At 41.8% G+C, this 13,942-nt stretch overlaps 1 protein-coding gene and 1 long non-coding RNA gene across 2 annotated transcripts in view; one reads left to right on the plus strand and one right to left on the minus strand.

Moving 5' to 3' along the window:
• Positions 1–13,942, plus strand: part of LOC139037150 (uncharacterized) — a 34,509-nt gene that overhangs the window by 9,122 nt on the left and 11,445 nt on the right. The gene's annotated exons all lie outside the window — the stretch shown is intronic.
• Positions 4,615–13,942, minus strand: part of UBASH3B (ubiquitin associated and SH3 domain containing B) — a 151,426-nt gene continuing 142,098 nt past the window's right edge. The window contains exons 12-14 of the mRNA XM_070473461.1: positions 11,786–11,892; positions 10,363–10,472; positions 4,615–9,153 (exon numbers count right to left, since the gene is read on the minus strand). Of these exons, the coding sequence (XP_070329562.1) occupies positions 9,016–9,153; positions 10,363–10,472; positions 11,786–11,892 (355 nt within the window). The 3' untranslated portion in view covers positions 4,615–9,015. The remainder of the gene's footprint in view (positions 9,154–10,362; positions 10,473–11,785; positions 11,893–13,942) is intronic.

A 13,942-nucleotide genomic window follows, 5' to 3' on the forward strand; every position in this document is an offset into this window, starting at 1 on the left:
TGAATAACAACACAGGTAAAATACTTAGAAAAGTGCCTGATAGAGATCAGGCCCCCAGTAATGCTGGCTGTCACTTTACCAGCTACTAGACATCACCAATCTATTCATTTGTTATGCAGTGGGAATGGTTTCTGTGCTGGATTCTGGGCTTAGAGCAAACTCCAAATGCTTCACCTTGGTCCACAGCGGAGGCGGGCACATTTTTCTGTAAAGTACCAAGTAGTAAAGATTTCGGACTTTGTGGGTCTTGTGTCCTCTCGCACTCACCTCTCCCCTTGTGTCCAGGAAGCAGCCGTCAGTAATATGCCAATCAGGGAACATGGCTGTTGCCAACTAAACTTTATTGTGGGCACTGGAATTTGGATATCCTACAATTATCGAGTTGTGTCCTGACATAATATTCTTTTTTTTAAAAAAAATTGAAGTATAGTTGACTTACATTGTTGTGCCAGTCTCTGCTGTAACAGCAAAGTGATTAGTTTCATATATATATATATATATTTTTAATATTCTTTTCCATTATGATTTATCCCAGGAGACTGGATGTAGTTCCCTGGGCTATACAGTAGGGTTTGTTTATCCTTTCTAAATAGAATGCTTTGCACCTACCAACCCCAAACTCCCGGGCCGTCCCTCTCCCCACCCTGCTTGGAAACCACAAGTCAATTCTCTGCGTCTGCGAGTCTGTGTCTGTTTTGTAGATAGGTTCATTTGTGCCATATTTTAGATTCCACATATAAGTGGTATTAAACGGTATTTGGCTTTCTGACTGACTCCACTTAGTATGATAATCTCTAGTTGCATCCATGTTGCTGCAAATGGCATTATTTTCTTTTTAATGGCTGAGTAGTATTCTGTTGTATATATGTACCATGTCTTTATTGATTTATCTGCCAGTGGACATTTAGGTTGTCTCCATGTTTTGGCTACCGTAAATAGTGCTGCTATGAACGTAGGAGTGCATGTTATCTTTTCACATCTAATTCCTCTGATGCTTTTCAGCTACTTAAAATTGTAGAAACAGTCTTAGCTTATGACAGATGCAGGCTGTGGGCCAGATTCTGCTTGTGGGCCATGCTTTGCGGAGCCCTGGTGTGCACGGCCCTCTTTCTGGGTCTGCCCTGCTCTCCAGCCTCATTTCTGCCCACTTCCTGCCATGCTTCTGAAGGTACTTCATGTTCACCACCTGCTAGGAAGGTCGCATTCAGTCAGTGTTGTAGAATGAAGGATAAGTTCACTACCTCAGGATCTTACTGTCTTAACGTTTCTTTTCATTTTTGCACTACTCTTTTTAAAAATACTATTTTACATGTATTCCCCACCCTGATCCCCCCTCCCACCTCCCTCTCCACCTGATCCCTCTGGGTCTTCCCAGTGCACCAGCCCCAAGCACTTGTCTCATGCATCCAACCTGGGCTGGTGATCTGTTTCACTATAGATAATATACATGTTTTGATGCTGTTCTCTCTAAACATCCCACCCTCGCCTTCTCCCACAGAGTCCAAAAGTCTGTTCTGTACATCTGTGTCTCTTTTTCTGTTTTGCATATAGGGTTATCGTTACTATCTTTCTAAATTCCATATATATGCATTAGTATACTGGTTGATTCATGTCAATATATGGCAAAAACCAATATAATATTGTAAAGTAATCATCTCCAACTAATAAAAAATAAATGGAAAACAAACAAGCAAAAAAAGTACTATTTTATATTGCAGTATAGCCGATTAACAGTGTTGTGATAGTTTCAGGTGAGCAGTGAAGGGACTCAGCCATACATATACTTGTATCCATTCTCCCCCAAACTCCCCTCCCATCCAGGCTGCCACGTAACATTGAGCAGAGTTCCCTGTACTAGGCAGTAGTTCCTTGTTGGTTGTCCATTTTAAATAGTGTGTACATGTCCATCCCAAACTCCCTATCTCTTCCCCCATCCTTCCCCCAGCAAGCATAAGTTTATTCTGTAAGTCTGTGAGTCTCTTTCTGTTTTGTATATAAGTTCATTTTTATCATTTCTTTTTAGATTCTGCATGTAACAGATGCCACACAATATTCTTCTCTGACGTACTTCATTCAGTATGACAATCTCCAGGTCCATCAGTATCTTAATTTTTCTCATACAAGTTAATTATACCCGATCTCACTTACCTTGTAAAACTGTTTTGCAGATCAAATGAGAATATGCTTTTAAAACTATAAACGGTTATACAAATAGAAATCATTAGGGCAGCCTCTTGGACAAATCACAGAATTCAAGTAGCACACCCACTTTTTACTCTTCTTACTACAGGAGCTAAATTATGGGGCAAATAGGAAAGTGACATCATTATGAATGAGGCCATTTTTATTCCTGTCCCTCATATTCCCCATAGACAAGAGGAATGGCTAGATCTGTGATTTTACCTTGGCCTTAGAAGTGATTTCATTAATTAGCATCTAGTATTACATATTTTATATTATCCCATTTGACACTCAGGTGGCACTAGTGGTAAAGAACCGGCCTGCCAGTGCAGGAGACTTAAAAGACACGGGTTCAGTCCCTGAGTCAGGAAGATCCCCTGAAGGAAATGGCAACCCACTCCAAATTCTTGCCAGGAGAATTCCATGGACAGAGGAACCTGGCAGGCTAGTTCATGGGGTCGCAGAGTTGGTCATGACTTAAGTGATTTAGCACGCACGCATAGTGAAGTGAAAGTGAAAGTGAAAGTTGCTCAGTCGTGTCCGACTCTTTGCGACCCCATGGACAGTACTGCTGCTGCTAAGTCACTTCAGTCGTGTCTGACTCTGTGCGACCCCATAGACGGCAGCCCACCAGTCTCCCCTGTCCCTGGGATTCTCCAGGCAAGAACACTGGAGTGGGTTGCCATTTCCTTCTCCAGGGGATCTTCCCAACCCAGGGATCAAACCCAGGCAGGTCTTCTGCATTGCAGGCAGATTCTTCACCTGCTGAGCCAAAAGGGAAAGCCCAAGAATACTGGAGTTAGTAGCCCATGCATGCATTCAAGTCAGAGAAGGCAATGGCAACTCACCCCAGTACTCTTGCCTGGAAAACCCCATGGACGTAGGAGCCTGGTGGGCTGCCATCTATGCGGTTGCAGAGTTGGACATGACTGAAGCGACTTAGCAGCAGCAGCACACATAAGTATGCTATATGCTTATATGCTATAAAAAATTATATGCCCAGTTTTACAGGTGAAATGAGTTTAAGGGACCTAAAAAGCAGCTGAGGCAGGATCAGAACCCAGCTCTATCTGACTCTGGAATCTGGGCTTCTTCTGTGGTACAATATCAAGTTCCTCTCCACTGATACAGACTTTCCAGATTGTCCCATCAATACAATGACAACCAGCAGGTTACATAAACTCTTGGCATCCTTTTGTGGCCAGGAGCAAGCCATCTGGGTTTTACATGTTTATTTCAGCAAAATGACGTATTCTGTTTCTTCCAAATGAAGATGGCTTTTTGATTCTCAATTAAAAAAAAAAAAAAGGCTTTTTGCTGATTTCAGCTTAAATCCAAAGCACCATGATTTTCTGTGGATGTACAGGAAGCTTTTACACTTATCACAAAAGGGCAAAGTGAGCTTGGGAATCTCTGAGAAAGAGAACAGCCAAGAACCAGCTACAGGTGAACCATCACTTGGTCTTCTGTCAGATATGAACACTGGCTGTTAAGTCCCCTACCCTGCCAGGGTAGTCCTGGTGGTGCCAGTGAAACCTGTGTTCCTGTTCTGGGTATGAGTTTGCATATATGGCTTATTTTAAAACCTATTAGCTCAACATATCATCACTTTCCAGGTGGCGCTAATGATAAAAGAATCCACTTGCCAATACAGGAGATGTTAAGAGATGTGGGTTCGTTCCAACCCTGGGTTGGGAAGATCCCCTGGAGGAGGAAATGGCAACCCACTCAAGTATTCTTGCCTGGGAAATCCCATGGACAGAGGAATCTGGTGGGCTACAGTCCATGGGGTCACAGAGAGTTGGACATGACTGAGTGTTCGTGTAGAAAAACTCAATTATGATTGATATGATGATCATGACTTCAGAAATGGGGTCTGTGGCTTTTAGTAGTGTGGAACTCAGTTTGAACTGGAATTGCCCTCTCTCTTACCCAAATTCTTTCTCTTTGCATTGTTCCTGGTACCCCTCCTCCAGATGGGTAGTGGTGAGGGATGAAGGCTCGCATGTGGGGCAGAGGAAGCGTTTTTGAGCTCACTCTTTCACTCCTGGATGGTATTTCACCTCCTCAGCCAGGATGTCTGAGAGATGCCCAACCAGAAGGGACCGGATGCTGTTGGAGCAGCCTCTTCATTTCCATCAGCAGCAAGTGCCCCTCTGGTCCTCTGAGGGAGGGGTCTCACTCTTAAGACACTATTGACCAGGGGGCATTTTTGCAGAAACTAACTCCTGTGGTCGGCGATTTGTTACGTAAGTGAATACTGAAATGTCTCTGGTCATCAACATCTGGGCAACGAGACATATTATTAATAAAACATCTTTGGTCAATAAGTTGTTAATTGACACTGACAAAATAATAATGACCATAGTAACATCTGAAGACATGGTGGGAGTAGAGACCACTCAGTGTAATATAAGACTGCTCCAGATCGACTGAGGACACAGTTTCTCTTTATTAAATCATCTGGGAACCACTTAAATGGAGATGCTAATGGGATGGATGAACTAATTACAATGATGCCAGAGCTGTGTGGAGGAGAGGAAGAGCACGCGACCAGGAAGCGAAGACGCCACAGGTGGTTTACAAGGGAGCTGGCAGTACAGTCAGGCGTGGGTTCCCTTTTTTATAATTACAAAGCCTTGTCACAAATAAATACACCTGAATCACACAGAAAATTAATGATACAATAGCCTTATAAAAGAGAGAGAAACCAATACACCTCCCCTAACAGCAGGTTTAGAATAGGTCTATGTCTATGTAACCAAAATGCTTCAGGGTGCTGTTCCTGTCTTGAGTGGTAAGCAAAGGAAGTACCAGCACGTTTCCCATTATACATACATACATATATGCATATGTATATATATGTATCCCGTACAGAGTCCAATAGTTGAGCAATTGTAAAATTCAAATTTCTGTGTGAGTAATGGCAGCTAAATGGTTCAGTATAAAACCATTCTAAGAACTGATTATATATTAAGTTTGACTATCCATCATAATTTTAAGCCTACATACACTGAACAAAATATTATATGTATTTAAAAACCGAGTTATTTCCTCTGCACAGAGGCAGTTTTTCCTCCCTTCCCTTAAAGTTTTGTTATAGCCAGTCACTTCCCTAGGAAAATTCAATATGTTGAAGTATTAAAGAAGCAGATTCAATTTTAATCCCAAGTTTGAACATGAAAAGCATCTGCCATCACTAACAAAATATCCCACATCACCTTTGTAAAGTGAACATTAAGCTAAATAGTATGGACATTAAATGGCTCTTTCCCCACCCTCCTCTGCAGATCACATCCCTCCTGGGGAGGCAGCCCCATCGCATCTCTGAGCGTTCACACGTGTGCAGGACTACAATTTAAATGCAAATAACCCTGAGCCGCATTATCTGAGGAGCTGGTGCAGACACAGCGCGGCTGTGACTGTGCCTGCGAAAATTAAAGGGGTTCATCTGTATTCTGACACACGCGTGACTTAGGAGTACATTCAAAAGAGCAATTCATCACTGCTTTCAAATTAAACACTGGAGTTGCCGAGTGCCTAGCTTACGTGGAATGCCTCCCTGTTGATCACACAGGGCCGCCTTTCTACAAAGGCAACGAGATAGGAACTTCTCTGACTGTGGTTTTTCAATTAGTCCCGATGACAGTGGGTGACTGAAATAAGAGACTTGGTTTAATATGAACACAGCTAGTTGAGTGGAAAAGATACATTTACGATAATATTAAGCACAACTGGATGACAATCTATATGCATTTCAGATTACTGACAGGAAAACGACCACATCAGCCTAAAATGCAAGAAAATTACCAACAGTGATTTACCAAACTGACATCACTCCAGAAGATATTTTTTATTTTTATTTTATTTTTTGCAAAATCATCTTTCAAATATAAGGTTACTTTAAAATAATTCTTTGGTTAAAGTATAATGAAAATAAAAACTAGAAACTCCTCCAAGCCTTTCAATACAGGGTGAAAAATACCCCCTCTTTCAGCCATCAGATGGCCATTTAATCAGCCATTCAGATTCTATGAATCTAAATGTAATGGAAAACACTGTATTCTGAACTCCTTGCTGGGGTGAAGGAATGTGCTCCTAGCTACCGTTGCAGGGAGAGAGAAGGAGCCTGGGAAAATGAAACCCCAGCTTGTGCATTAAAATGTGCCAATTATTCTAGTCCACAGAAGAATTGACTGGCATTTTAGAATCACTGAAACCAAAGTCTGTGAATAACACTGGGTCGTCAGCAGGATGATGTGGCACACGTGTGAGAGTGGCCGACTGTGTCAGACTTTCAAGCCCAGATTAAATCCTTTAATTTCACCTATTTCAGATAACTTTCTACATTAAGAAAAAAGAATTCCTCTTACAGCGACCATTTGCTGCTTCTGTCTGGCATTTCCTTCCATTCTCCCTTCCTCCTTTCTCCTAACCCCCCAAAATATTTGTTAATAAGCATGAGCCTCAGATCAAAAAGAACCAGCCTGAACTTTGAGTTGTGATAGACAGCAACTGAGAATTTTAAATGGATATGAAATCACATAACACAGTTGTCTTTTCTCTTTCGTATATACATAGATGCAATGTAATTTCCAAAGAATTTCTCAAATGGGGTCGTCTGAGTTTAGTTTTTCAAGTAGGTAAATGTGGAAAAGGAGAATTTCATGCGAATTGAGATCATTCAGGCCATTCTGATCAACAATCTGGGTAATCAGAGGAATTAACTCTTTTACTCAAGGGTTTCCACCTAAAATTATTCAGAAAATTATTTCAGATCTCTGCCTTCCTTTGCTCACACATAGGACTGCAGCCCACCTAAATCAACCTATCAGGTCATCAAAGGCCTAAGTCCACAGAGAGGGGGAGAGAGGGTAAGTTCTGAACTTTCTTCTGTACAAGTACAGACCCTGCCCAGCACACACTGCTTCACTTTTCAAGGGAATCGGATAGGAGATGTTCAAGCTTTATTCTGAGCACTGAAAGTCCATGAAAATTTGTGGAGAATCTAATAAACACTATAGACCTGGTGACAGTGGATTCACCTCATTACAAATAAAAGAATGACTGGCAGTGACATTACACTGGCCATAATGTGACTTTTCTCTAAACACCTTTAATGTACTTCCCCCACTTTGAGCTGAAAACTTTTAATCAATCATGTCAGCAGAGTTACTTCTAGATCCAGAAGATGGATCAGTGTACAGTGATGGAAGAAATCAAGATTTGTTTCTTAAAATATAAAATTCATGACATCTTTCTCTAAGTGACTTAAACCCAACAGTGATCCTCTTGCTGATTAACATACGTAGCCAGCATCCTTTCACTTCCTCCTATTTTCAAGGATAATCAAATTCTGGTTTCAAATAGGAGCACAGATCTGTTTTTATATACCATGTGTTTTCTGCATTTGGGTTTTGAAGCTTATTTAATGCTACAGTATACATTGATCCTGTTTTACATGAATGTTCTCATCAAATGGCTGGGATTTCATTTTGCAGGTATATCCTAGCGTGAACTGCACTGTGCCAGACCACTGTCTGCTACCATCAACAGTCAGCTAGTCACACAATTAACTAGACATCAATAACTGATGTTTTGGTTTGATTGTCATTTATTTTTCTTTTAAATAAACTCCCTCTAAATTCAGGAAGCAGGTGTGACGAGCTACCGCAGGATGTGGCTCTCCCAACTTTCCTCAAGTAGCCCTACCTACCTATTTTAAATTATCATAGCAAAACAAACCAACCTCCACGACAGCACAATCAACAGTGCGGTCGTGATTGTCACCATTTAAGTTCGTTCCCTGACTTCGCAGTACATCCCTGGCTGTGATGGATGCGTTTGTGGATGTTCTGTTCTGGTTGACATGTACTGCAACTGTATGATGAACTGACCCTTGGTATTGTTTAGAAAGATGTCCATATTGCACAAGAATGAGCTTCTTGCTGACTCAGAGGATGTATCTGACATACATCTTTTGAAAATGTCAACATCCTTAACTGGTTAACATGGTCTAGACTCTTGGGGCAAAGGCGAGCAAATCGCAAATGATTCAGAAGTGCTGTGGCTCGTTAGGCTACAACATGAGTCACTCCAAGTCACTTGATGTTTTGCAAGTTTGTTGTGCCTACAATTGAATGCTTCACACGTGCATCTTCTCTTCCTCCTGAGTATCCAAAAGTGCTCTGGAGAGCAAAAATGCTTTATCTCTCCATTTCACAGACAGAAGCAAGAGGGTAGGACCGTAGCAAGAAGCTGCAGTCAGTAGAGAAAATGTGATGGGGTGGTACCAGCATAAAGGTTAGGGTCCCCAAGCAGATGTCTTGAGTCAGCAGCACTAGTGTGTGGGTCGCACTGAGCATTGAAATTGATGGTAAGCCACATGTTTTCTAGTAACCTTAAAGGAATCCTGCAGCTTGGCTTTCACTGGAGCACGGAGTGTAGAAGAAAACCCCATCCCCAGCCTGGCAGCTTGGAGTGCCTCCAGCTGGACCTTCCTGCATCCTTCCTCAGGGTGGGCTGGCAGCTCCCTCTGGGAGGATCCAGGCTCCTTAGCCAGCACATACGGAAGCGAGAAAATACCCTCCACGGTAGCAGGTGCCCTGATGGAGGAAGAAAATTCTCAAAAGGGTCCAGAGAGAATGAATTTTATCCCTGAATCAAGTCTTTCTCTTCTTGACAGTCTCACCCTAAGAACTTTAAAGCCTGAAAGATGCTAACATTATTCTTTGTCCACTTAGGATGTGGTGCAGGCTTCCCCACTGATATTAAACACAGAGACACTTCTCCCCATGCCTTCCTCAAGCCTTTTCTTCTCATTTGCTCGCCCGGTTACTCTTGTAGCAGGGTCTCTCTCCAGTTGAAGCCCCCGGTTGGTCCATGGGTCAGAGGGAGGATTGGTGGGTCTGTCAGCTGCCAGATTCCAGTTTCTCCTAATTCTTCACAGGAACAAAATCCCAAGTAGGGGATCTGAAGGAAGATAGAAAAGAAAGGGAAAATAGAAAACAGAGGTTGAGTGCTTTACTTTTTACCTGGATGAAGGAAAATTCAAAGGGATGAATAGGGGCTTTGCAGGCAAGCATCCCCTCCAAAATATCACTAAAGAAAATGAAATGGATAAAACTGATCAGTTAGAAGGAAGAGTATTTACAATGCAAGAGGAGTCTTTGGAAGGGATTCGTTAAATGGTGGGCTCTCCTAATATAGATAAGTAACTGTTTATAGATGCTTTCTTAATAGCATGGGAGAGAAAAGCAATCATGCATAAAGCTAAGGTGCTAAGAGTTCATTCCCAATTGCAAGTCAGGCTGAAAATGCAGCTCAAAAGTTTCTGAAATTATACTCGGACAATGGGAAAGATTATTCGAGTTTTAAAAATGTTTCATCCTGCTTTATGTCTTATTATTTTTTGGCATGTGTATCTAACATTCAAAACTGAAGCTCTGCCCCTCCTACTTTCAGTGGGCATGGCATTTCAAAACTTATATGTGTGTGTGTGTCTGTCCAGAGCTGCGTTTATGAATAAGACAAAAGTCTCTACCCTCAAGCAGCTTACAGACTAACAGGAAGGAAAGACACATGAACAAGCTTTTTAAAAATGAGAAAAAGAATTGCAATCAAGTTTGAACCGGTTTCTCTGGGGACAGATACAGGAAGCGTGTAACTCAGGCTGGAGGGAAGCGTGTGTGGGAGGACGGCTGATGGAAAACCTTCCACAGGCAGGAGGAGGAGGAATCCAGATGTGCGAGTCAGCCTGGTGGGTTTTCTGTCTCGCTGCCTTATTCCCAGGTTTGCCTTTCAGCCTCCTCATTTTGACTCACTGCTTCCTTTGGCCTACCTGCCAGGACCTCCCTTCCAGCTGAGCTGTCTAATTTGGCCCACAAACCTCTTCTTTGTCCAATCCACCGTCCTACAGGGAAATCCAGACAATTTGCTTATAATTCTTAGCTCCTTCCTAAATTTTAGCTCTTAGAAGCTAGATCTAGCTCAAACACATCTTTTTCTCTTACCCAAGGCCTGATAAAGTGCCTTAAACAGAGCCCCACTCAATACCTCTTGGTTGAGTGAACCAATAAATGTATCATCTTCCCAGCTCCAAAGAACTTTGCTATCAGTCAGCACTGAACCATTCTGAAACTGCAAGGCACCACAGGCCCCTGAAATGCAAGTGGGGATTACCTTTCGGACCATCTGTACGAAGTCCTTGGAGTTCTGAGGTGACAGGCCTTGTAGTTGGCAGGTACATGCTTCCAGAGAAGATGCGTGAGCCACAATCAGGATGTTATTTCCTGGGGGCAAAAAAACAAGGACTGGAAAATCTGTTTCTATAAAGATACATGTAAACCTTGTAAGTACTAAAGTCAAGTTTTCCAGGGAGGGGCAAACATTCTCAAGAAATTTGGCAGTTTGGCCAAGTAATATTTTGAAAATGCTTTGTATTGTTAAGGCAGGCTGATGTCATTAAAAAAAAACACTTTCAATCTTAAAGTAACTTCACAGGTTACAAATATATATTTTACATATTATATATGTATATTTTATATACACTGTGTATACATGTTATGCACTATGTATGTACATACACATGTACACCCCAGGGAAGTCCCAAGTATTCTTCACCCCCCTTCTTCCCATAGCAACATCTTGCCTGACTAGAGTAGACTGTCAAGACTAGGAAATGAACGCTGGTACAGTCCACATAGCTTTATTCAGATTTTACCAGGCTACCCAAGTCTATCACACGTGCAGCTTTCTGTAACCACCACCTCAATCAAGATAGAGTACCGTTCTAAGTCTACAGGCTCCCTGCTGTTACCTCTAATGCAGTTCTCAATGCTGCCACTTGTAGAACTGTGAGCACATGAGACTTTCTGGTTGATAGAACATGCTGGGTTTCTTTACGGGGGAATGGGTGGTCCTACGGGGGTGGTAATGAAGTGAGTGGCTTGTAAGTGGTAACTGAAATGTGGGGACCATCTACAATACTGTTAACCAGGGCTCCCCACTGTTAATGTTCTGGTATATGTAAATCCAGCCTTTGCTCTACAAAGGTGAGTATTTTTAACTTTTTTTTGGGGGGGTGGGCTGGAAATGGGCTGACTCTTTTGTAACCTGCCCTCTTTACTAAAAATACTATAGTCTTACATATCATTAAATACTGAGTTCAAGGACTATAAAATTCAGTGGCAGACTTGAGTTGTACAGAACACTGCTCTTGGTGGCAGCAATGATGGTAGGTGTGTTTGTGTAGGTGTGTTCATGCTCCTGGATCAAATTACAGGCAAAACTGTGTTACGCTAAAGAGTTTATGGAAATTATAATAGGGAACCTCCTTCTGAGAGTGCAAGATATATAGCTGAGATACAAAATTCTGTTATTTCAAATAGCAACTAAGTCTGATGTATTTCTATGGAATATCTAGTATTTAAAGTATTCAGAATATGATAAATTTTACATTAAAGTATCTACAAGAGGGTCTAGACATATTTTTCTTTCCTATTAAATGAGTTTGACAAAGCATGCTGAGCCATCCTGAATAGGTGACTAACCGTAATGGAGAAATGATCACAGATTTAAGTATGGAGTCCAAGGTAACACCTACCTTTACTTTTACATTCACTTATGATTTCCTTTGTAACTTGGAAACTTCTACTGATATAGGTGTCATAGGATTCTGAAACCACTAATTTGCTGACTGGAATGTGAGGTCTGCAACAGAAAAATGAACCAAGGCATTGAAAACATTTTGATCTCAAGACAAAGCAACTGACACTACTCTCAGCTTTATTTCAAGACCTTTCGAAAGTTCCCATGTTTCTGTTTATCCATTTCCCTAGAAAGGATGGAGGCACAGGAAAGAGTGTTTCTACTCTGCAGAAGTGGGGTTCAAATGTGCAGAATGTACAGAAATGAATGCCATGTGTGCATGCTGTCAAAGGGACCAGCTGAAAAATGAAACATTCAGTGTGGGTTTCCCTTGCAGGATGACCCAGAGCTGCTGAACTAACTTTAATGACAATCTGTCCTAGGTCACCCATGTACGAGGAAGCAAAGCAGAGGTTAGATCTCTTTATCTGTTTAAGTAATCAGATTTCCCAAGCCTCTAGGCTTACACATGATATATAAGCAGGAACATGGTCTAAGTTTAGGGTGTACAAAGTACAGATTTGATACATTTTACATTCATAACAAAGAGGCACAAACTTAGTTATAAGATGAATACATTCTGGAGAAATCATGTCGGAGCTGACACCTCCATCATGTCACATAATTACCATTTTCTTTATTATGGTGAGAACAATTACTCTCCTAGCAACTTTCAAGTATATAATACAATACTGCTAACTATAGTCACAGTGCTGTACATTAGAGCCCCAGAACTATTCATCTGGTGACTCTAAGTCTGTACCCCTTTGACGAACCTCCCCCCACGGTCACGTGGTATGTCTGTGGGTGTCCACGGCTACGCTACTGTTTCTCTGAGTCTGGCTCAGGTTTCACACGTGTGATATGTCAGACTCTTTCTGGGAGGCCTTGTTTTCAGTTCCTTTGGATATGACCCAGAAGTGAGACTGCTGGGTCATAGGGTGGTTCTAGTCTTACCTTTTTGTGGACCCTCCAGAGTGTTCTCCAGTGGCTGTCCTAGCTGACACTGCCACCAACAGTGCGCAAGGGTGCTCTTTCTCCATCTCCTCGCCACCACTTACCATCTTATCTTTTTTTGGATGATAGCTGTTCTAACAGGTGTGAGATCTCTCTGTGGTTTTGATTTGCATTTTCCCAATTGATTAGTGATGATGAAATGTCTTTTCATGTACTTCTTGGTCATTTGTCTGTCTTCTCTGGGAAAAAATACCTATTCAGTTCCTCTGCCCACTTTTTAATCAGATTGTGTTTTAGCTATTGAGTTGCATCAATTGTTCACATTATTTTGGATGTTAAGTGTATGACGATATCAGGTATATGATCTGCAAGCATCTTCTCCTATTCTGTATCTTATCAGGTATATATTTTTACAGATATCGTCTCCTATCCTGTAGGTTGCCTTTTCATACTGTTTCTTCTGCTTCATAGAAGGTTTTTAGTTTGACGTAGTCTTCCTTATTTTGTTTTTTATTATTTATGCTTTTGGTGTCATATCTAAAAAAATCATTGTCAAAGAGCTTTTCCCATGTTTTCTTCAGGTGTTTTGTTTCAGTTCTTTAAATTTCTAATCCATTTTGAGTTAATTTTTGAGAGTGGTGTAAGATAGGGGTCCAATGTCATTCTTCTGTATGTGGTTATCCAGTTTTCCCAACGGCATTTTAAAAAGATTTATTTTTGGCAGCACTGGGTCTCTTGCTGTGTGCAGGCTTCTCATTGCTGTGGCGTCTCGTTTCGAGCACGGGCCATAGGTGCAGGGGCTTCAGCAGCTGTGACACGTGAGCCCAGCAGCAGGGGCGCACAGGCTTAGGTGCTCCAGGGCATGTGGGGTGTTCCAGAGCAGGGATCAAAACCAACCTTCCCTGTGTTGGTGAATTTTTAACCACTGGGCCACCAGGGAAACCCCCAACATCACTTATTGAAGGCTACCCTCTCTCCATTGAGTTCTCTTGGCTCCCCTATCAGATACTTGAGGGTTATTTCTGGGCTCTAATTCTGTTCCATTGGTCAGTGTGTCTATTTTTATGCCAGTTACCACAGCTTTGTAGTATAACTTGAAATCATGAAGTGTGATGTCAGGTTTATTTGGCTATTAACATCTATTGTGGTTCCATAC

This window comes from Odocoileus virginianus, chromosome 10 (genome assembly GCF_023699985.2).
Source record: "Odocoileus virginianus isolate 20LAN1187 ecotype Illinois chromosome 10, Ovbor_1.2, whole genome shotgun sequence".
NCBI classification, from domain to species: domain Eukaryota; kingdom Metazoa; phylum Chordata; class Mammalia; order Artiodactyla; family Cervidae; genus Odocoileus; species Odocoileus virginianus.